The following is a 24502-nucleotide window of genomic DNA, read 5'->3' as shown; positions in this document are numbered from 1 at the left end:
CCTACAGTATCTCCCCCTTTCCCCTCCAAGTGCTGACAGTGTGGGATTTGAGCCTACCTCACGACACAGATAATCTCCTCTGCTGCCTCCACACACTGTCGAGTGTCCGCCTCTTACATAACCTGGCCTCTGCACATGCACAGCACGCTACTTCTGAAACTTTTTGAACAATATTGCTTCACTAGATCAAACGGTTTAGTCACTCATGCTGTTCTTTCATGCATCACTACTTTTGGTACATTTCAGCTTAAAGACACAAATCCCATTATTTTTTTGTTTTTTTTTCAGGCAAAGTCCAACCTTGAACATATTTTAAAACATTAACAGGATCTGTCTGGAAAAATTGCACTTACGACTTTTCAAGCATTTAGTGCTTTTAGCGCCATCACTCGGTAAAAATGTGAACTTACACAATTTATGACTAAGCACTAATTCAGATGTCATCCTATTAGTCTCATTTGTAATCATAAATCAAATATGTGCATGCTTAACTCTGTTCAACAAAGAAGATGATCATGGAGAAAAGCATAGAATGCTAGCATTAGCAAATAGCTAAGTAAGCTCAGACTTTTGCTTTGCAGAGCATTCTTACAGAGCTGTTGTTGCCTTTATCTGACACTTAAAGAGGGCTGTTGTTGTTCTGATGTTTTTGTTGTAGCTTTACATGATCTGCAGCTCTAAAAGGCTGGTGTCTTTGCAACCTGTCCTTTATGCCTCCGTATTAAAGGCTTAACATCAGCAGACCAGAGGCCAGCATTCCAGAGTCTCCTCCTTTGTTGCCATGCTACAAATATGTGCTTCTCTTTGCAAAGTGACAAATTTGTCCTTTTTCTTTCTTAATAGTGTTTTTTAAGAGCATAGAGTTCAATGGAAATAGCAGAAAACAGGATGAGAGTGGGATAGTGCTGCAGCTTGGATTCTAAGCCAGTTGAGGACTAGCCTCATGGGGGTCACAACCTAGACCACTTGGCTGTACAGGTACCCCAGATTTGCCTTTTTTAGAAGCTTCACCAACTGGTGATGTCACAAATTTGTCAAATCTTGTGTTGACCTCACTGTATTGTCCTGTGAAGCTTTCTGGGATGAATCCAACATTTGGTATTTACGTCCAACATTTTAACTTAATATTAACCTGCGCCAAAGAGGTGATGTTTTTGGGAGAGTTTGTTGTTTGTCTGTGAACAACATAACTCAAAAATTGACAAGCGGCTGAAAGCAGCGCTGAGAGCTCATTTAACGTAACATTACAGGCTAAAACAACAGGCTAACTGCAGCTTAAGTTAGCATCCTGAAGCTAACACAGAGACAGGGGGGACACTGAGGAAAAGCTCTTACATCTGCTCCACAGCACACAGCATTTAAAATACTCACATTTCCAGGGTCTGAGGTTTGTTGGCGGATGGATGGTAATGTGCCTGGATTCAGGACCAGTTTATTCGCTAGCCCTCTGTTGTACTGTCCAAAGTTGAAAAAGCAGTCGGCCATGGAGTGACTAGTACACACATACACAGTTTTACCGAGTGTAGCTGGCACATTTCCCCCAGAAATGAACTCTAGCCTCTTAGTCTTGTCTTCTTCCAAGATGGGAAGCTTGTGCATGGAACTATGTGGCTGTTTACAGCCAAAAACAGAGCAGTGATGGCTCTTCAACTTTGGTATTCTCCTCCTCACTGCGGATCTTGATGAGATTTTCAGGAAATGTTATAAATGAGATAAGAAAGAAGTTATTAAATTTTGGAGGTGATTCGGTTCACTGTCTGGATCCAGGATTTTTTTCACCATATGTGTATGTAACTCCACGATAAATGGTCGAATTGATTTGCAAAACAATACAAGACAAGGTCACCATAATTTCTGACAGATGTGAAAGTACGATCCAGATCCTGGTAATATTGTCACTGTCAGGTAACACATTATCATATAAACCTTCAACACCAAACTGTAGCAGACAGTCTGCTGAAAGGGAGTATAACATTAAAGTAGGACTGAAGTGTTGCAAGACAATATGTCTGGTTGAGGTTTAGTCTAGTTGTTTCTTAATATGAAAATAACTAATAAAAGCGACTCTTCAAGAAAAATTGGCTCTATTTCCCACAAACTATGACAGGAAGATAAAGTGCTGTTAAATCTTGGTTCATACTTCTTTCATATTTACAAAACAATTTAGACGCCCATCTGGATTTCCCTTTGGCTTGTAGCGCTGTATGTCATTCAGTTTCCAATTTTTGTTGTCGTCTCTTTTAGCTAAGATTCCTTCATCACTGATTTCTTAAAGTGAGCATGTAGTCTGATCTTTTATAGTATTTAAATTCATCCTGTACTGATTGCTAAAACAGGATTGATAGCAAGATCTCACATAAACTAATTAATTTCAGCTAAAAATAGAAAAAGTAATTTTCAAACACAGCTTGGATTTGCCTCTAAAGAGAACGGGAGCACCGTTTGATCCTCGCAGACACAATGGGCGAGGCAGTTAAAGCAGCAGGTTGGTTGATACAAACCTGATTAGAGCATCACGGGGCTTTGATAAGCTTTGGCACTAAGATATCTCCAGCTTGTAATTCTCTAATAGAGGTGTTTAGAGCTACAGCTCCATTTGTCATGGTGGATGTCAGTGAGACGTATTTTCACTAAAGCATTAATTGTGTTAGAGCTTTCTTTGCCAATGTGAAGCGAGTCCCTGAAACCTTTCTCTGAGGTTTTAAAGAGTCCCCTCAGCCTGAGTCTCCTTCATTGTCTGCTCCGTTTTGTTTTTACTCAGCTCCCTCAGGCTTGTTTTTGCACATGGTTTCGGTTGTGGAAAATTCTCTCACCTCCTTGAGAATCCCTCACACATCTCTCCCACCTCTAGGGATTCACTGTGAAACCGTGATATGAATGAGAGCTCTGTGAAAATAAACTGAAGGATAGCGTAGCAGCTCACATCTGGACGGGATTCGTTTTCTTATTAAATTTTCAAGTGTTGACAGAGCTTTAAAGAGGGGCTCCTCTTTAATTTTGGACATGTTTTGATTATAGTAAAAAAGTTTAGATTCATAAAAGACTTATGATAGATTTTCCTCTGGGGCTCTGCAGTTTGAGGAATCTGTTCTGCTACTTTAAGTGATTTAAGGGGAGTTTGCTCTCTGAGAGGTCAACATATAGCTTGCTTATTGCTTTCCTGAGACTTTGTTTGACTGTTGAGAAAAACACTTGGAACCTTTAGGTCAATATTGAATGAACACCCAAGAAAACCCACCTGTCCCTCCTTCCACATCTCTTCCTACAGCTCGTCTAGAGTTCAGGGCAGGGTTGCTGGCTACTGTCACCTGTGTGTGGCATGTTAAACCAGAACAGAGTCTAACTTTGTGCCTGTGTGGGTCATGGGAATCAGTTTTTCTCACTTTCTTTGGACATGTGCTGAGCTATAAATATGTGGATGAGCTCCTGAGTTTCCTGTTTGTACTTTCTTGCCTTAATTGGTTTGAATGGCTTGTTAAAGTGGAAAAAAGAGCCAAAGCTTGTTGAGAATGTACTTTAAAAAGTTACCAGGTGATGTACTGCATCTATGACTTCATTTCAGTTAAAGAAAGTTGTCCATCTGATTTGGTTTTACTTTATTGTTGGATTTAATTGACTAAACGTTTGACAAAGGGTGTTGTAAGGATATTTCTATACACTAGTAAAAGCAGCACTATGCCACTGTAAAATGCCATAACGAGTAAAGCTCTGTATAAAAAGAATTGTATCTCAAAATATTAATATCTTGTTTCCACTTACATTTGTACGGAAGATGAGGAGGGACACTTGAAGAAAAAAATCCTCCAATTCTGACATTTCACTCTGTAATTTTTGTCTCAGAAATTTTCAAAATTCAACATATTTTTATTGTCAGTTTATTAAATTTACAGCACATACAGAAAAATGGAGATGTTGCTGTCTTCAAACAATATAAACGTGAAAATTTAAAGCATAAAAACATACAAATTTGGGGGAAAAATACAATAAAATAAAGAAAGGAAAGTGTGAATCACGCAAACACTTTCTTTAGGCAAACATTAAAAATACATTAGTCCACACTGAGCTTGGACAGAGAGGGTCCGCTGTGTCTGTAGGCGCCACCATCTTGGTTAATCCTTAGACTGAAGTCTGTAATCTTTTTTTTTTCACAGAACGCCAACTTCAATCTCAGACTCATAAATTAAAGTCAACATTTTTAATTTTTCTCATAATCTTGAGATAAAGTCAGGTTGTTTAAGAAAAAAATGTTATATTGTCATCTTTGTGACTGGCTTTACCTTCCAAAAAATTTTTACTGTGGCCCTAATTCGAGATAGGCGATCAAACTCTTCCTCCTGTCGGATGCTCTGTCCTTTTTTCTTTTTCATTTTTAATTAAGTTTGTTTATTTCTGTTGAAGAAGACCACTCAGTAGCTCTTGAGTACTGTATCTAGTGCTTTATTTCCTGCCAAAGCACAAACTACATGTGACGTTTCATGGGTTGCTGACTGCATCTCTATAGTTTCTTCGAAGTCCATCACAAAAGATCATTTTTTAAACCTACTTGAAGCAAATTACTGCCAGAACCAGTACAACAGAATGATATACCAACTCTATACGTTGATTCAGGCAGCACGTTTTTAACACACCACAACTCAGAGTGGCTTATATGTGCACAAGACACATCAGAAACTCCTTAAACTAAAAAAAAAGCAAGGAAAGCATTCATAGAGCGCAGACCTCCACCAAGCATATTTTGATTGTCATACAACACTTTAGTCCTACTTCAATGTTATACTCCCTTTCAGCAAACTGTCTGCTACAATTTGGTGTTAGTTCCAGGTTTGTACGATAATTTGTTAGTTATGATGACACAGTACATATTTCATATTCCGGATCTTAGCATCCAGAATATTGCCAGGATCTGGATCGTACTTGCATCTGTCAGAAATTTTGGTGACCTTGTCTTGTATTGTTTTGCAAAGTAATCCAACCATTTATCGTGGAGTTATATACACATATGGTGAAAACGACCCTATCTCACAATGATAGAGAATCCTTAAAAAAATCCTGGATCCAGACGGTGATCTGGATCAACTCCAAAATTTAATCACTTCTTTCTTATCCCATTTTGAACATTTCCTGAAAATTTCATCAAGATGCACCTGTTACTTTTTGAGTTATGTTGTTCACAGACAGACAAACTTACTTAGCAAAGGTAATAACAGCATATGTTGAAATAGATTTTAACTGGGAATGAAAAAAATCGGCTAGAGTCAGAATAGAATCTAGGTGTTGTTGTTTTTTAAGTTGCTACTGAAGAAAAATAAAAGTGCAATAAGTAAATGAACTCATCAACCCTGATATTCAGCTCCCAGATTATAAAGATAAGACATCACTAGATAAAGCTTTTGTTTTCATAAGAGGTCACATGGCACAAAGGTTGAGAGTCTTAGTGTACCAAATTATAAAATAGAATTGAAAGTGTTCCTGTAAAATATTAATCTGAAATGAAGTCGTAGTTGTTGCCTTTTTCGTGCTAGTTAGGCCTTAAACCAAACAGAATCTGCACGTTTTCTGCTGCTCCCTGCAGCACAGGAGAAAGCTGAGGATATGTCATCCAAGTTGGGTGTCCTGAGAACTGTTTGTGGAAGAATCTGACGACCTCTTAGCCCTGAGTTTTGCCACGGTAAGGGGTCACTGCAGGATCTGACTACCTGTGCAATAGCCTTGGAAACATCTACTCTCCTTCAGGGCAGCTGAAGAACAATCCTGTTAGCTTGAGTGGATACACTTGCCGGTTGCTCGGGCCAATCCTTATCACAACAACCCTCCGGCGGAGCGGGGCACAGCAGGGCGCAGCAGTCCTGCTGCAAGAAAACAGATCTGTTTTCATCACATGATCCCAAAGAGTAACTGATCAATGCACATGGTGATTGTTTCCAATTTGAGGCTCCCTGTCTGGAAGAGCTTGTCATGTGATGTCGAGACAGGGCTGTATCTGTAGAACCAGGACTCCCTCTAGTGGTGGTTTAAGGAAAGAGTCTCAAATTTAGGCACCCAAATTGCAATATTGTGCATCTGAAAACTGTTTATTAGCAGATACATTTAAAATTATGGTTGAAATATGTTGTGAAGGCACATTTTTTATTCTTATCTCTCTGTGTTGCAGCCACAGGTTCCTGCTGCCTCATCACACGGGACCCCTCGCCCTGATGATGAGGACGACGGGGACCTGAACAAAGCTTTGGGAGTCCAGCGCTTCCAGCAGATCCTCAGCCCTGCTTCTGTCATACCTGACGAACAGCACCACAACTACCATGAGGAGGACATCGAATGTAAGAAGACCATAGGGGCCTTATTACAAGCAACAGCGGTCTTTCATTTGCTCTTTTAAATTAAAAAACATGTATTTCTGTGGTTTCTTTTCATCAGACCACCGTCACTCCTCTCACCACATCCACCGCCCTCTGTCCAAACTGCCCTCTGAGGGACGCAGGAAGAAGAGCAGCAAGAAAAGGAAGAAGGACAAAGATCACAAAAGCAGCCAAGTCCCCAGCAGTGGCCCCATTGAGGAGGGAGAGGATGAGGAGGAAGAGGAAGACGAGGTGACGGAGACAACTTCTGTTCCTTCAGAGTCAGAGAAAGTGAAGGATGTGGAGGTAATTCCTTGAACTCTTTTTAAATCTTTCATTGGATTTATGACTATTTTTGGAGACTGCTGAACTAGAGTGTTGTCTTTTTTTGTCTCAGTTTGAGGTTTTAGTCTTTTGACAGCACATTAAGGATTTACAGACACTAATCTGTAGTTTCTATTTCAAAAAAGTGACACATGAAATGGTGGTTTTGATCATCAACTGTTATGCCACTTAGGTCTCAATCATTAGTTTTGCCAAGAAGAGGTCAGAAAAAGTTGAAGATTACCTTTGTCTATAACAAGAAAAAGTTTAAAGGTCCCATATGATGCTCCTTTTCTGCAGTTTAATATGGAACATTGATGTCTTCATGAAATGGTAGTAACATGTTTTGGTCCAAAAAGCCAATAAATTAAACACAGCAGCATTGTTTCCAGGCTCTCATAGCCCCTCTGTTCAGAACGCTCTGATTTAGTGGGCGTGACCTTCATATGTAAATGAGCCACCGCTGATACCGCCCCACTCCTCCGCGTCCCTGAGAGCGGCGCCACAAGCTCCGAGTGCACAATGTTTAGAAAACGGCGAAGCTCGTTTACCGTAACATTACAGGCTAAAACAACAGGCTAACCGCAGCTAGAGTTAGCATCCTGAAGCTAGCACAGAGACAGGGGGGACACTGAGGAAAAGCTCTTAAATCTGCACAGCATTTAAAATACTCACATTTCCAGGGTCTGAGGTTTGTTGGCGGATGGTTGGTAATGCGCCTGGATTCAGGACCAGTCTATTGGCTAGCCCTCTGTTGTACTGTCCAAAGTTGGAAAAGCAGTCAACCGTGAAGTGGCTAGCACACACATGCACAGTTTTACTGAGTGTAGCTGGCACATTTCCTTGATAAATGAACTCTAGCCACTCAGTCTTGTCTTCTTCCGAGATGGGAAGCATGTGCATGGAACTATGTGGCTGTTTATAGCCAAAAACAAAGCAGTGATGGCTCTTCAACTTCAGCATTCTCCTCCCCAAGGGAAGCCTTGGGAAGAGTTGCAGAGCCTGTTAGATATTGCGTTTTTTGTGAAATGAGTCATCCTCTATGCAGACGATAGCCTACTGTATAAAGCAATTTCTGATCTTCTACATGTTTTTTGTTGTTTTATCTGACTTTTTACAGAAGGTATCTGAAACAAAAAGGCACTTTTACTCAGATGTAAGTTTATTAATTAATCAGGAATGAGTAAAGCCATCATGGCAGCATGTTTTTAACCTGTTTTTGTGCATTATGTCTTGAAAAAGGTAAAAAAATACTCCTGTAATTATTATGGATAAAATATTTTAAATAAGGTTGTTGGAGATGTTACTTCAACTGTTGAAACGTTTAAGTGTTAGTTATGATTTGAATCAGGAACATGCTGCTAATACTCTGATAACTAACCTGCTCACTCCTGCTGTAGCATCAACATATTTTCCTCTATGAATTTTTCATTATAGTCTCAATCATTCAACAGTGGGTTTCATGTTTGGCTGTTGCAACACAAAAGCAACTATTACCTGATCATAATGACACTGATGCTATTCACAGCTGCAGAATTTATAGAGTATGAATGAGAGTGGAGGTTTTGCTTTCACTTTGATTTTCTCAAACTTAACTTTTGTTAATGTTGAAAGTCATTTTAAACCGAGTGTCACACATTTTTGAAACCTTGTTTTGAGCGTCTCCCTTGTGCTCTATTTTCCCTCCACAGTTCTTTCTTTCCGAGGACGATGATGTGGCCAAACGTGGCAAAGAGAGCCCTCACTCGGCTCGTGAGCTGGAAATTGTGCATCACTCTGCAGAGGGAGCAGAACCTGAAGATGCCACTTCCTCAGAGTGAGTCTGGTTAACTTCTTGGATGGAAAAACAAATCAGAGAAAGGGGCAATGAGAGATCATGCTTCACCTGCTGTGATGATTGCATAATGTCAGGCACATGCTCCATTGGCCATCCGGGCATACACTGTACGTTACCACGTCTCAGGCATGCAGACGGCCTGCTGGGCCTGATCTGATGGACCTGAATAATCCGCTCCTCAGAGACCCATATATCACCTGTCGCTATAGACGACACGTACACCTCAGCAGCCCCAGGCTCCTTCATGACATTTACTTTTCCTTTTCACAAGGCTTTAATCTGGGCTGGGATGAAACTGCGGATGCATCTTTTGGTTTTTGATCTTAAGGAATTGAAATAGAACTGGATTTATTTCACAAAACTGTTTAACGGAAAGGAAAATAATTGAAGGAAGTTGTTTTCTGCAGTCTTAAAACTCTGTGGACAGCTGTCGGTGAGTTCATTTTGTCCATTTCTGGTCATTTATTTCAACAAATTATCTTACGATCCATTAATTTGCTTTCAAATTGGGGTTGAATCTTTGTGCTGAGATTGGAAAGTGTACCAGAGACGGGGCTAATACCTGTGTGTTCAAGAAAAGTGGCAGAAACAAAAAGAATCAGGCAGAAAAAGTTGTGAACTTTTGTTAAAAGGGGGAAACTTTTCAACAACTCCTCTGACACACTCTGAGCCGTCTGATGAGCTACAGCTTGGTCTTCTCTTCTGCTTTTATCCAGTGTACCGACCTCACCTGAAGCTTCCAGCCCTGCTCCCCAGTTAGCGCCCCCAGAGCACATACCACTCACCCGGGTGTCCTCTGCCAGCCGCGGCTACGACCTGCAGGAGCGCCGGCGCACAGGCAACATGACGGGTACCGAGCAGGCCAAGTACCAGCGGATCCCTACGGATGAGAGCGAGGCTCAGACACTGGCCTCAGCTGACCTGGATGGCATCAAGAGTGAGTACAGGAATATATAAAGGCGCCTCTTTGACAAATCAGTGCCTGAGTTGACTTCTTTTTGCATGTGTAAGATTAGTGTAAAGAAATCCTTCCTTAAATTTGCAGCTTCTTGCAGCTTTACTCTGCATTTTGCCCTCTTTCAGCTCTTTGTTTTGTTTTGTGTAAAGCAGCTGATCTGGAACTTTAGTAGACGACTATGCATACAGCTCCAAATGGTGCACATGAAGTATCTAGAAGTCATTAAACCAGATACTAGCGCCAGAGAGGTGGAAACAGAAACAGAGCCAAACAGTTGGTTTCTGTCTCCACCTCTCGGATACGTAAACAGAAAAAGTACTCGCTAAACTCATCAACATATCAACAGCATTATTCGATCATATGATCGTTTGGTGTTGAAAAGAAAATGTGAAAAAGGTGTTCATGGAAAGATGCAAACAAACTGCCTCCTGTTAAAATCAAAGTGGATTATTATTCATGTTTGGGGAAAAAAAACAGATGAGTTAAAGGGGTAGTTCTGTGTTTTCATAAGTGTGCTTTTTTTAAGATACTCTTCAGTATTGAGTTGATTGCGTAAGTACAAGGTTAAAACAAGGTTATCAATCACTGTAGACAGGGACAGCTTTACTGTCTACTGTAGCTTACTCCTAGAAAGTCTTTTAGGAATTATTCAAAATAGGATAAGGGAGAAGTGATTAAATTTTGGAGGTGAACCGGATCCCGATCCAGGATTTTTTTAAAGGATTCTTTATCATTGTGATATAGGGCTGTTTTCACCATATGTGTATATAATTCCACGATAAATGGTCAGATTTCTTTGCAAAACAACACAAGACAAGGTCATAATTTCTGACAGATGTAAAAGTACGGTCCAGATCCTGGCAATATTCTGGATACTAAGATCCAGAATATGAAATATGTACTGGGTCATCATAATTTTCAACACTGTCAGGAAACAAATTATCGTACAAACCTGCAACTAACACCAAAATATAGCAGACAGTCTGCTGAAAGGGAGTATAACATTAAAGTAGGACTAAAGTGTTGGTGACAATCACAATATGCTTGGCGGAGGTCTGCGCTCTCTGAGTGCTTTTCTAGTTACTTCTTTTGAAAGTCCAATATGTCAATCATTGTTAAACCCTGCTCTTAACGTCTAATAACTTATTAAAAAGAAACTTTTCAGAAAAAAAGAGGACTTGAACACAAAGCAGCCTCAAATGAACAGGGGAGATGGAGTTTTTACCCATAATGCAGCCAGCCACCAGGGGGAGCAGCTGAGAGATGACACCTTTTTTGTTTTTTATTTAACAGTCGATGTTTCCTGCACTGTTACGGCTCAATTCCACCAGATCCATGTCTGGTTCATCTCTGGAGCTGAAAGATTTCAGATCCATTGTTGATCATTCTTAATCATAAAGCTCTTCTGATGTACATTTTATGGTTAATTAAGGGTTAATCTGATGCAGGTGTTTTGATTTCAACTATTAGATAGAAAAAACTGAGATATGAGTCTTTTCTTTACAACCCATGAGGAATTTGAGTGTTTTAACATGAATACTCCCCCATCCAGTGTTGCTTTCTGTTTGTTCGTTGAGTATTTTTAGCTTTCCAAAAATGCTCCATTTATTCCCACTGAATAGTTGTTACCCAGCTATGTGGTAACGATAATGAAGCCTCGATCTTGTTGATGCTCAGATTCCTCGTGAAACATCAGGTTGAGGCCGCCTTTAGTCCCCCCTACATTTCTTCAACACCCTGCTGTCCGGTGACGTTCCTGCCCCCCCGGCCCAGCGTGGGGTTGTGTCCAAGGCCGGGGAGATTTACGTCAGGGATCCGACCCCTCAGCAGAGGGCAGCAGCTTATCAGAGAGTGTGTCGGACAGGCTTGCATTATTAAATTAGCCGATCCCGCTGTCAGCTGAGGCCCCTGGACACAGGCCCAAGCCAACATGGTGGCTAATTGTGAAACCTGGACCCGGGTTAAGACCCTTTAATCATTAGTGGGCTGAAACAAGGGGAAGAGTTGAGGAAAAAAAGAGGTAGTGGAAGGACGTATGGGCTGATATTATCCAGATCTGCCGTCATTAAAGGCTTAGAGACACAAAGTCGAGCCCAGCAACATGTTCATCCTCACGTATTCTCTGCGTCTTCTTTTATCTCCTTCTCCCCGCCATAAATCATCCTGGGAAAGTGTCTTCGTCTCTGGCTGCAGCTCAACAACAGGAATTATTAGATCACTGTCCCTCCCCTTTTGTCTGACCTGAGTGAATTAGCACTTCTGCTTGCTGATGCATTGTGAAAGATTCAGCCACGGCGGGGTCATGCGCTGGTCAAGAAGTGGCAGCTTTTTCCAATAAGTCACAATTTGCAGCAGTGGCACGCTGCAGTTCAAGGGCACGTAGTCGGGCAGCCGTGCCAGCGTTTACCCTACGCCCACCACAAATCCCTATCACCCTTCAAATACGGTGTGCCAATCAGGCCTGGTTTTTACTCCAGGGGCTGCGCCATGCTTCACTCAGACATCATGGAGGAGCTTGATAACAGGCCCGCTGAGATAACGACGTAGAGAAGTAAATCAAGAATGAGGAGATTTTAAACCAAAAGATGTGGTTTTAAAATTGAAAGCTCTGTCTGATGTTTTTAACTATGAGCTTAAACATTGATGAAGAACTATAAAAGCGTCACTGTTTGTTTCATTGGAATCCCTGGCTCTCATGAAGGTAAGAAAGATGATATTCCTCAGTGGAAAAATGCTCATTTCAAGATTTTTCACCTTTTCCTTTTAAAAGAGGATATTCCAGATGTACAGATTTTAGGGTGATGTCGTTATTTTATTTAAGATCTTAAAATTGAACCCTGCCTTGCCTCGTCTTTGCCATCCTGCGTCTCTCCACTTTTTTCAACACCTGTTATTCTGCCAGCCTGAGTAACTCTACTCCCTGATGAGGGACCAGCCAAACAAAAGCAACCTGGCACAGCACTGTGTGACTTGGTGCTTTGAGATTTGAACTTGTGCTACGAGGTCAACCTGTGCACCCAAAGTCCACTCTGCACACCTTTTATTCCAAGTTTTGAAATCATGCAAGTTGAACCAGACTCTCTCATCAAACTAATCTCATCCGTCTCCTCTCCTCCACCAGGTCACCGTTTTGAAGATGTCCCCGGCGTGCGCAGACATCTGGTCAGAAAGAGCACCAAAGGACAAGTGGTGCACATCGGGAAGGACCACAAAGAGCCGACCACTCGCAGCCGTAAGCAGGATCGAACCCCACATGAGGTGAGACGTGACAAGACTCACACATTTGTTAGGTCATGCCATGTTTGATCCCTGTTTCCGCTTTATAAAACTATCAACTTGTTTCATTTTGGATTCCTAAAAGCTACTAAAGACTAGGACAGGATCTTTAACTAATTTAAAAACAATCTCTGTTGTTACTGAACACACGAGTCAGTGCAAACGGAGCCAAAAGTGTTCATACTTTTATATTAAAGGATTAAATTGAATAATAGTTAACTAATAAGTGTTTAACCATACAGTGTCTGAAAAATCTTAAAGCTCCTGTGAGGACCTTTTATTATGTGTCAGTTTTGGCGCCCCCTTGTGGATTAAAAGTTCTTTCCTCGTCTTTTTCATGCGTAAGATTAGTCCAAATGAATATTCAGTATAGAAAACTTCATAGACTATCATAACAGACATCTTGGCAACAGAAGTGCTGTGGATTACAATGGTTTGTCAAGTGACGTGAGGGTGCTAACTGCCAAAAAACATTTTTTACCTAATTAACACCAATTTGAGGGGTTGGTAAATGACTCACAGGTTTGTGAGGAGTCAGTGAGTGGATGGAAAATATTAAAAAGTGGACAGATGTTCAGTGGATGGACGTATTTAGTGGTGAAATGCAACTATGTCATCAAAACCATTTTTTTCATTAAGTACATAAAGTAAAAAGTGGATTTAGAATAAAGGCAGTAAAAGTTCTTTCTCTGCAGTCAAACCTTTTTACCTGAGGTTGGATAAAAAAAAAAACATTTGATAACACAGCCGCAGATGTTGTTGTTTATGCTGCTTATGGCTTTAATGAAGTGTTAAAAGAACGCTGACTCGTCTGAATAAATGCAGCCAAACACCGCCTCTGTTGCCCAAATACGTGTGCATATTTTTGATGACGTCAACTGTAAATTGGTCTACAAAAGACTGTTTCTACAGCTGTTAAGGTGACCCCCGCCCTGCACCATTTTCAAGTATTGAAAATATAGAATAGGGATTTAAAATATTGTCTCTGAGGGATTTCTTTGCATTCCTGCATCATTCAGAGGCACAAATGCTAATTTCAGTCCACTCCATAACTAGCAAAATATTTCTTACTGGAGCTTTAAATTATGCATTTTACAGAAGATATAAATTCATGGTGCTTGTTGTACTAAGATTGAGCCCTCTGATTGCATAATTTAAATCTCAGTGATATCCAGTGTGCTGGCTCAAATTTTGGGTTAAAAAACATGAATTTCTTTCTCCTGTTTGAACTGGTGAACTTTACCCTTACTTTAATTCTAGACCTCAAAAGCAGAAAGCCTCTCATTTGAAAGACTAAAGCAAGCACATACTTGGCACTCTGTGCTTGAAAGGCATCCCAGTTACTAATTTATGGTCCAACTAGTTGGCAATAATTTTTATCTGATTGAGAATTTGATCAATTTACAAATGAGCTCTTCTGAACTGAGTATAAACGTATTAATCTTAACCTCTGAAGACCCAAGCTTTTTTTCTGGTGTGGGATTTTCAATTCACCTTGCTATTTGGGAAAAGTAAGACCTAATAAGTTGATTAACTAAACTTAGTCATAGTATGGGAAGTTTGATTATTTGTGTTATGAAATCTATATTATTTGTTTGTTAGTAGTGTTATTGTACTTAAATACCCTGTTTCACCAGAAAGATGATGTAGGCAGTGTCCCTAAATGTGGCTAACAGGTCAAAGTTTTAAAAAATGAAGTATCATGGGTCTGAGAGGCAGAAATGTGTTGAATACTATCCTCCTCCTTGAATACCAGGAGTCTAACCCCCTCTAGTCTTTGGTGTTTACAGTTAAATTTGCACATTTGTCACAAAATGATGGATGACATGTACTTGAAACATTTAGGGGTTTGAGACGTTTGTCTCTCCAAAGCTGCTGAAGAGTCACTTTCCAAAAAAGAGAAAGAAATGCTGATTTACGGGATAAGCAGTGAGTCAAATTGTACGAAATAAGAAAACTTGCCAGTGCAAGGTGCATACAACGGGCAATAAGGGTCAAAATAAGGATGAAAACAATGAAGATTTTGAAAATAAAGTTGCATCACTCCAACACTAAGGAATATGAATCAAAGGCTAAAATTACAGCTTTTTTCCCCATCAATTAACTTTTATAATGTGGCCCTAGCACTTCCTGTTTCTGAGTTTGTTTGTTTTTTTCCCAATGAAGCTGTTTATAAAATCCATGTTTCAAATCCTGGGAAATGTTTTCCCTCCTCTCTGTTTCTCAAACCCAGCGCTGCCTTGTCTCTTCTGTGGACAGGAGCCAAAGGGAAGGAGACAATTAAAAATGAATGAATGAGTTCTTTCCTTTCACGTGGAGAGGAAAAAAAAGGGGGGAGAGGAGCAGAGGTAACCAGACACTGGGAGCTCCTGAGAGAGGGAGAGCTATGTTTTATTAACACACACACAAACACACACACATTCTCACACACTAAGCCCCCCTCCCTCCCACCCACCTACCTTTCTACCCAGCAGTAAACAACAGGTCCCTGTCAGGTGTGTGTGATGAGGAAAAGTTACCTGTGTGTAAAGGCAAGGGTCCACTCCTTGTGTGGCTGTATCAGTGTTTGAGTCCTCTCCTGCATCGTCTCGCTCCTCCAGTCGTTGCCGGTGGTTGTATACCGCTCCGCCTCGCAGCTTGAAGGCGTCCTGCTGGACACGGATATGAGTCGGATGGCTCGGTACCAGAAGGTGAGGCTGGGTGACCGGCCGGCATCAGGTTTGAGTCGTGTGAGCGTGACTTCACAGGCATGCTGCAGAAGAAATTCAGCACGGGAGGATTGAAAAAAAGTTTTTTTCAGTGGCATGGTGTTCAAAATAATAACTTGTCATCAGATTTTTAATGCAGGGACGGCTGGACGAGGCAGACTTCAGTCCCTCCTGTCATATATAATGGGATGTCTTTCTAAAGTCATAACACAGACAAAATCTTTTTGTGTGTTGAGTGAGTTGAAAGTGGTTTTCAAGCCTATTATTTGATGTTGACATGCAAACACTGCTTCACCACTTAACCAAGTTGTGTAATAAAACCAAACTGTGCATCATCAGTAAAAAAGATCTTTGGCACATGCTGAACGTGCATGTCTCTTGTGTTTCATGGAAGGTCTCTGCATTTCGCTTACGCCGAGTTTCTTCCTTCACCACCAGGTTTTTGTGGAGCTGAACGAGCTGACGATGGATAAGAACCAGGAGATGCAGTGGAAGGAGACGGCTCGATGGATCAAGTTTGAGGAAGACGTAGAGGAAGAGACCGACCGCTGGGGGAAACCTCACGTGGCCTCGCTGTCCTTCCGTAGTTTGCTGGAGCTCCGTAAAACCATCTCTCACGGTAAATTAGACCTGGTGTGATTGAGCTCTTCAGCGAGTGAGCGTGCTCACAGAGTGTTAAGTTTTTACCCCAATTGTGTGGGTCCACAGGTGCCGTGCTGCTGGACCTGGACCAGAAGACCCTGCCTGGCATCGCCCACCAGGTGGTGGAGCAGATGATCATTTCAGACCAGATCAAAGCTGAGGACCGAGCCAACGTCCTGAGAGCTCTGCTGCTCAAACACAGGTGAAAGACAAATTATTCATCCTCAAGTTTGCTCTTAAATACATTAATTGAAGCACATAAAGTTTGGTCACTACCCTCATCACTCTACTTGACTTGCAGTTGTAGGTTTAAAGCCGAGATGGAAAAACTGCAGTTCCTTGCGTGTCCACTTGAGCTGTCTCTGAAACCAACAAAGCCTCATTGATTTACTGCTTTGTCTTTGCTTCATGTCATACTGTTCTAACTCTGTGAAGCACTTTCCCCAATGGATGAGCGGCGCTTTATAGATGAACTTACCTTGCTTTGCTTTGCCATCAGTCCTTGCACGAAACGACACAAGACAACATGAATGTTGACTTCCAAAACTAAAATAAATCTTGAATTGCCGAACGTATCATATTAGACACATGAGTTTTAAAGACCTGTATCTCATCAACATGAAAACTAGTTTCCTTTTTATTTTTTTATAAATTAATTAGTTAATTCATTATTATTATTATTATTATTATTATTATTATTTTAACTATTTATTTGTGTTTGTATTGGCAAGTAGGCAACACTAAAAGCACTGGGAATATTTTTCTAACTTGATCTTCTCAATCCAGGAGGATAGGGCTGTTTTCACCATATGTGTATAAAACTCTACGATAAATGGTCAGATTGCTTTGCAAAACAATACAAGACAAGGTCACCATAATTTCTGACAGATGTAAAAGCACGATCCAGATCCTGGCAATATTCTGGATACTAAGATCTGGAATATAAAATATGGACTGGGTCATAACTTTTAACACTGTCAGGGAACAAATTATGGTACAAACCTGCAACTAACACCAAATTGTAGCAGACAGTCTGCTGAAAGGGAGTATAACATTGAAGTAGGACTAAAGTGTTGCGTGACAATCACAGTATGCTTGGTGGAGGTCTGCGCTTTCTGAGTGCTCCTCTAGTCCTCCATAGTATCCTGAAAAAGTTGTCTTGAATGATAGAAATTAGTGGTACAAAACAAACACCCGCCTTGGAAGAGTCACATCCTTATGACAGTGGATGATAGTGCTCATGGGAAATGGAGTCTTTGACCCTGAAAACCACTACAGATTCAGGACAGTCCTCATAGAGCGCCTTTAATGCATTCTGTTTATTATCGTCGGTTACCCTGGTTGAAGGTTGAGTGACTGATTAAACCGACTCTTTCCTCACTGCTCGCTGCTGTGCGCTCCTGCTACTTAGATGGCTTCCGTCCTGGTCACTGCCTCTCTTCCTCCACCTCACCCTCTCTTTCCCTGCCTCCTGTAGTCACCCGAGCGATGAGAAGGAGCACAGTAGCCCTTTCCCCAGGAACATCTCCGCGGCCAGCCTGGGCAGTCTGATAACGCACAACCACAGCTCCAACCACATCCATCAGACTGAGCCGTCGGTGACCGACCCGCTCATGGGAACCATCCATGTGGCGGGGGAAACAGAGACACGTATAGAAATGGAGAAGAACGAAGTGCAGGTGAGTGAAACAGCTGGAGTGCTCAAAATTAATCAGGTGCTTTTATCTTTAATACTTTTGCTCTTGATTCTTACTTTTTACAGCAGAAGGAGCCGCCTGTTGTGTACGGTATGCACCGCTCCAAATCCAAACATGAGCTGAAGCTGCTGGAGAAGATCCCTGAAAACGCTGAGGCCACGGTTGTTCTTGTGGGTAAGTTACCGTGCTCTAATAATAATAAATAGGCCTATAGCATAACTGCACAAAATAGATACTAGTGCTCTTGATACATTTTGATGTTTCTAACAGGTTTAATTTAGTGTTTAAAAAACGCTATCTTGTCTAAATGAATGGAGCTAAATGCTGCTTCTGCGGTCGAGATGCGTGCGCATCTTTGTGATTACGTAGACTGAGAATCCCTCTATACAGTGTGGTGCTCTCTTAATGTTAACCATCATGTCTTGTTGTCTTCCAGGTAGTGTGGACTTCCTGGAGCAGCCCACGATGGCGTTTGTGCGGCTGCAGGAGGCGGTGGAGCTAGAGTCAGTTCTGGAGGTTCCTGTGCCGGTCAGGTTCCTCTTCGTGCTGCTCGGACCTCAGACCTCCAGCATGGACTATCACCAGATTGGACGCTCCATCTCTACTCTGATGTCTGACAAGGTGAGGAATGACGACAGATTCACATGATTATCATTTTGAAAATATTCTCAGTTTTTTGTTTTGACATTCTATGATCTGATTGGCCATTTAGCAATTCCACGAGGCAGCCTATTTGGCGGACGACAGGCAGGACCTTCTGAACGCCATCAACAGCTTCCTAGACTGCAGCATCGTGCTCCCGCCTTCAGAGATGGCTGACGATGAGCTGCTGCGCTCAGTCGCTCGCTTTCAGAGAGAGATGCTACGCAAGAGAGAGGAGCAGGGGGTCAAGCTGCTCGCCAAGGAGCCGAAAAGTCTTGAGGAGAAAGGTACGCATCCTTTAGAAACCGAAAGAAGCGCTCACTGTTGTCTGAATCATCTCTAACCTTCTCCCTACCCATCTCACAGAATCGCTCCTCACACCTTTGAAGAAGTCAGACGACCCCCTAGAGCGCAGTGGGCGTCCCTTTGGTGGGCTGATCCGGGACGTGCAGCGGCGTTACCCAAAGTACTTGAGTGACTTTAAAGACGCTTTAAACAGTCAGTGCATGGCTGCTGTCATCTTCATCTACTTTGCCGCGCTCTCTCCGGCCATCACATTCGGAGGCTTGCTGGGTGAGCTGGAAAACAAGCGTAGAGTTACACTTAATGATGCCTTAAGCCTCTAAACTCTTTCATTGTTGTGTATAAACGGTCCTGTCAATTACTTATTAAAGACTCTATGAGCCTAATTGGTGTTAATCATGGGGTTGTATGTTGTTCTCCTGTTGCCAGGTGAGAAGACGGACGGTCTGATTGGTGTTTCAGAGCTGATCGTGTCCACAGCTGTGCAGGGTGTGATCTTCTGCTTGCTCGGAGCACAGCCTTTACTCATCGTGGGCTTCTCTGGACCGCTGCTGGTCTTTGAAGAAGCTTTTTATACCGTAAGTTAGAGGACTAAATACTTCCACTGGATTTTAAGTCACAGTAGCTATAAATTGTTATACTTTTTTCTTAGAGCTCATGTGGGTTTTTTTTGGTGGGGTTACAAAACAGACCAAAGTTAATATTCATGCTTCTTTATGACGTAAAAGCAAACAAGACCACCAGGAACAAAACTAACGATTTAATATTGTTATTTTTAACAACTGAAATCACTGATGGGGGTAGGCGTCACCAGTTTTTTGGCGAGTTTTTTTTATATTAACATTGAAGACATATCTGACTGTCAGAAATCAGCATGTTGATGTTTTTTGGCAGATAACTCTACATAAAATAAAAAGGACAAGAAAAGCAAAGACTTTTTGTCCACAAGGGGGCACCAAAATTGACACAAACAGGCTCTTTAAAATGCATCAGTGAACAACAATTAAAGGATATTAATTTGATTAAAGTAGAGTATAATTTAAAAACAAGTGGATCATGAATATGTCATGTATTATCAGAAGACTCTACTTCAGAATATAGAGGACACAATGAGTAATTGTGCTTTATTTCCACAAAGGGGTGCCAAAATTGTACAAACTAAAAGGTCCTCACACACGCTTTAAAATACTAAAATTTTGATTTAACGAGCAACAATCTCAAGCAGATAAGTCAATCAGACAATCCTAATATCTCTAAACCACTAAGTCACCAAAAAATATTCACCCCCTGTGCAGAGTGTGTCGATGATAAAATTAGCGTTTCAGACCCAAACCGTTTTTTTTTAACTAGGCTATAAATATGCTACCAAGCAGAGCTAACGTAACCTCACTCTTCATTTTATTGATAGACTCTCAAGTTTGAACAGACCACTGCAGAAAAACTGCTGACTGAGGGCTGGAATGAACACTTTCACAAACAGATTAGCCCCTGTGTTATAGAGTGATACAGCCTGAGCCTTTCTTTACTAAACTTCATCAGCCGGCATGTTGTTGTCATAGAGACCTAGATGTGCCGTAAATCAATCTGGTTCTAGTCGACCCGAACGTGAAGCTAAAAAGTATAATTTCGTCAAGAACCTACATCAGGGTTGATAATCTCATTTTAAAGTGTGCATTACGATCAGGCATATATCTAGAGGAGAGACTTTTTCAATATTACTTTCAGACTTCTTACAGCCCCTTTTAACATACATACTGAATATGATACTACATTTTGACTAAGTCTGTGAAATGAAGATGCTGAATATGGCTAACTGCGCCTTTTAAGCTCACCAATATGTCATTAAGGTTCATCAATCTACTTTCACTTCCCTAAAAGCAAGCAATTTGGTTCTCCTTCATGAATACTAAAACTGAGTTTGTGATAGTGTCTTGTCAGGACATTTTGTTCAGGTTTTTAGCTGCTGTGAAAGTTTTCAGTGATGATGGTTTTTTCTTTTCGGTTCTGTGTTTCCACAGTTCTGCACAGCAAACGGCATTGAGTACCTGACGGGCCGAGTCTGGATCGGATTCTGGCTCATCATCATCGTCATCGTCACAGTGGCCTTTGAAGGGAGCTTCCTGGTCCGCTTCGTCTCCCGCTTCACCCAGGAGATCTTCTCCTTCCTCATCTCCCTCATCTTCATCTGCGAGACCTTCATCAAGCTCATCAAGGTACAGCTCAGACTCGAAATAACAGCCTCTCATTAAGAAAAAGTTTTTGTTGGCACACTGCGATTCACGTCGCCGACACTAAGCTGAACAGACTGATCTTTGGAAGACTTTCAAACCTCGGGGTCGAAATGAGTATGTTTTTCTAGCAAGGGCACCTTAACATCTTCTGGGACTGATTGGCTCTGAAAGTTTATTGGATTAAGAGTTTAAGATTGTCCCAGGTTTGTAATTTGGAGGGTTTGTTTTTTTAGTTCATGGCAAGAACTTGAAAGGATAATCTTATTTTCCAGGAAGTGTGGTTGTGGTTCCTTCATGGAGCGATTTAAAAAAAACCACACAGCCCTCCAAAAAACCAAAACCACAGCAGGTGCACGTGTGTCTTAATGTGTGTTTAGGTGAGTGTGTGTGTATTCTTTTGCAACATATTTAGCACTAATTTGAGCCCTCCGTGTCATTTGGCAGATTTTCAAAGATCACCCGCTGAAACGTTGTTCTCTGGACAACAGCACAGGAGGAAACACCTCAGTAGAAGATACCCCGCTGATCCTGAGCAACCAGACTTCACCTGGGGCTGGGAAGGTTTTAGGAGAACCCAACACGGCGCTGCTTTCTCTGGTTCTCATGGCTGGAACGTTCTTCATCGCTTTCTACCTGCGTAAATTCAAGAACAGCGCTTTCTTCCCAGGAAGGGTGAGACGCTTCAACATTAAACCTCTTAAGATAAATGTATGTTTTTAATATCGGTGAAGTACAGCAGGGACTATTTGCTGCATGTCACACAGGCCTTCAGGCCGCCAGCTTCAGACCTTTAGAGCTGGTTTAAACAAAGACCTGGTTCAAATTAAGGGGCCGTTGACACATCTACAGTTTTAGGGTGAAACACAAAAGTATTGTTGCATTTCGACCTATAGCCGACCTAAAACGCTAACTTTTAAAAACAGCCTCCAGAGTGGAATTTTTCTGAAACTCTGCCGACACCGTTGCCCATTTATCTAGAAGTTTTCATTGGAAACACTGACGTCACACTCTGCTTTGTGCAAGCGTGTTCAACAGTACAACAGTCCCATTATTACGCTTACAATCATCACAGACTATCATGTCGGGCTTGTGCTGCTCAATTTGCTCAATCTGCTGGAGGTCTTTCAACAAAATGTGTATCTGTTGCTCCACTTCTGCACTAAGTATTCACCAATACACCAGATGATTGGCCCAACTCCACTTTGGTGGAGATCTCCCAAAAGCGGCTTCAGGACAAGATAATTATCGCGCTTGGAATTGCTCCAAAATCCAATTTTATTGGGGGGGAAGCAACTAGGACATCACAAGACATATTTGATCCTGGGATTGACAGCTCATTTTCCACAATCTATCTTGGTAACATCCCTACCCACTTCTCAAAAACAGATAGGTACCTATTAAAGATTTTATTAGCAGCTAGTAAAATAGCTGTTACACAAAAACAGTTTCAACTCGATCCTCCAACAAAGACTGGCTGGATCAATATTGTGTCTCAAATTGAAGGTATGGAAAGATTGACTTTCTCACTTAACCTAAGAGCTGAAACTTTTTTGCAAAACTGTGAAAAATGGATTGTGTATATGTCATTGAAGGCTTGAACCACTACTGTATAAACTGACTGTGTTGTTATTCTTTTTTTTTTTCCTTTGTCACAGTGACATCAAGATGTATGGATGACGCTCTGTTCATTATCTTTGAGCTGTACTATTTTTCTTATGCTTGTTCCCTTTATCTGGGAAAAAAACATCAAAAAAATAAAGTATTAAAAAATTAAAAAAAGACAGTTATAGCGCCAACTACAGGCCTGGCATGCTTACCACAGCGTTTCAGTCCCTCTGTGTTTTCGTGTAAACGCAGTTTTTTTTCCATTTCATTTAAACGTTTTCGATGACACGTTGTTGTGTAAATGAGGCCTAAAACCTGGTTTAAATACCCCTCTGGTCAAGTGCAGCTGAGGTGAACAAACTGCAGTCAGAGAGATTCACTCTGACTCAGCACATGGATCAGCTCATATCGGACGCTCAAGCACGACATAAGGAAGAGCACAACATCAGCTTCAGCTACTCTATGCTTAGCAAAAGAATTACTACATCGCCTCCTACTGCAGATAAAATAAACTATCACTTGCTACAGCTTTGTCTTTGCTGGTGCTCTCCCTTCCTCTGCTTTTCATGTATGCATATGAAAAAGATGGGAGCCGTACTCTTCCTGCCTCAGGCTTTTGCATCCCAAAAAGGCATGTGGAAGGCTAGAGAAGTATCAGAACAGAGTCATGCTACCAAATACAACTTAATGATTGTAAATAGCTGAATCCTTTATTCAGAGTCTTGAGAACTAACATCCTGAGCAGTAACATGTGATGCAGACTACATAAAGCTAGTTTTACTCAACCAGCATGTTGTTTTCAGTTTCGCAGGATTATCGGAGACTTTGGTGTTCCAATCGCCATCCTCATCATGGTTCTTGTGGATTACAGTGTAGACGACACATTTACACAGGTGAGACTCAGTTCTTCCATCGCTTGATGGCATCATAAATTCACACTTGACTTACATTCGTCCACGCTTTACATTGTGCTGTGTAGAAACTGAGCGTTCCTCGAGGTTTCTCTGTGACAAGTCCCGACAAACGTGGATGGTTCATCAGCCCACTGGGTACCGACAGTCCGTTTCCCATCTGGATGATGTTTGGCTGCTGTTTGCCTGCTCTGCTGGTGTTCATCCTCATCTTCATGGAGACACAAATTACAACGTGAGTTACGCTGCAAGTCTGACAAGAATATCATCAAAATACATCCCTGGGATCTTTTAATGAACACGTTAAAAGGTTATAAGACTCACTTTTATGATTTGGGGTCAAATTTAATGTATTTCTTACAAGACAAGACTAGAAACCTGTCCACAGGGGGGCGCCAAAGTTGACACCATTCAGCGTCTGTTGCCAAAAATGCTCAAAAATTCACCAGAATTGGCACACACCTCACAATCACAAAAATATTTAATTTGGTACCAAACTTGACCCCAAGCATCCCATGATATGCTCTCTAGCGCCACCTAGGCACACTAAAACAGACCTAGTGGCCAGTAGGAATGTTGCACAGAGATGAAACCAATGTCAAAATGTTTGTCTCATTGAGATACAAAAATCATACACTGACACCCCTGACCTATCTCGAACAGGAAGCTGGCAATTTGCCTTTCCAAGTAAACTTTCGATGCATTTTTACCCTTTTTAAAAAAACATCTCCTCCGAAACCCAAAGTGGTATTGGCTTGACATTTTCTGAGATGACAGAGTGGACCCTGCTTTACAAAATTTGTGAGGGATTTTGTGTTTTCGGACCCAGGTTTCGAATGACGAGTTCTCAAAGTCGGTAAACCCAGAAGAAGCTCTTTCAGCTCCCTGCATTAGAATGAATAGGATAATAGATTCCAGCCCACGCAGGCTGCCGCGTTTAGACCTCTATACAAAAAAGTAAAAGTCTTACAGCTTTAGAAATAACATAAATGAATTCCTGACAAAATTTCTTTCAAAAATATCATACTTTTAC

At 41.4% G+C, this 24502-nt stretch overlaps 1 protein-coding gene across 5 annotated transcripts in view; it reads left to right on the top strand.

Annotated features, from left to right (window-relative positions):
* The window catches only part of slc4a2b (solute carrier family 4 member 2b), a 58723-nt gene that overhangs the window by 29170 nt on the left and 5051 nt on the right, over nt 1-24502 (top strand). For 4 of the 5 annotated variants that reach the window (XM_074692986.1, XM_074692990.1, XM_074692988.1 and 1 more), the window contains exons 4-20: nt 6152-6317; nt 6415-6641; nt 8351-8475; nt 9213-9433; nt 12576-12712; nt 15877-16057; nt 16147-16282; nt 17558-17759; nt 17843-17951; nt 18214-18398; nt 18490-18706; nt 18786-18992; nt 19152-19300; nt 20741-20935; nt 21398-21625; nt 23362-23451; nt 23538-23704. In XM_074692986.1, the coding sequence (XP_074549087.1) occupies nt 6152-6317; nt 6415-6641; nt 8351-8475; nt 9213-9433; nt 12576-12712; nt 15877-16057; nt 16147-16282; nt 17558-17759; nt 17843-17951; nt 18214-18398; nt 18490-18706; nt 18786-18992; nt 19152-19300; nt 20741-20935; nt 21398-21625; nt 23362-23451; nt 23538-23704 (2942 nt within the window). The remainder of the gene's footprint in view (nt 1-6151; nt 6318-6414; nt 6642-8350; nt 8476-9212; nt 9434-12575; nt 12713-15876; nt 16058-16146; nt 16283-17557; nt 17760-17842; nt 17952-18213; nt 18399-18489; nt 18707-18785; nt 18993-19151; nt 19301-20740; nt 20936-21397; nt 21626-23361; nt 23452-23537; nt 23705-24502) is intronic. The other variant, XM_074692991.1, reaches the window with a different exon arrangement.

Source organism: Halichoeres trimaculatus, unplaced genomic scaffold (assembly GCF_033239565.1).
Source record: "Halichoeres trimaculatus isolate MK-OKI-2021-1 unplaced genomic scaffold, fHalTri1.1 fHalTri1_scaffold_18, whole genome shotgun sequence".
Lineage (NCBI taxonomy): Eukaryota > Metazoa > Chordata > Actinopteri > Labriformes > Labridae > Halichoeres > Halichoeres trimaculatus.
This window is presented reverse-complemented; position numbering and strand designations above follow the sequence as displayed.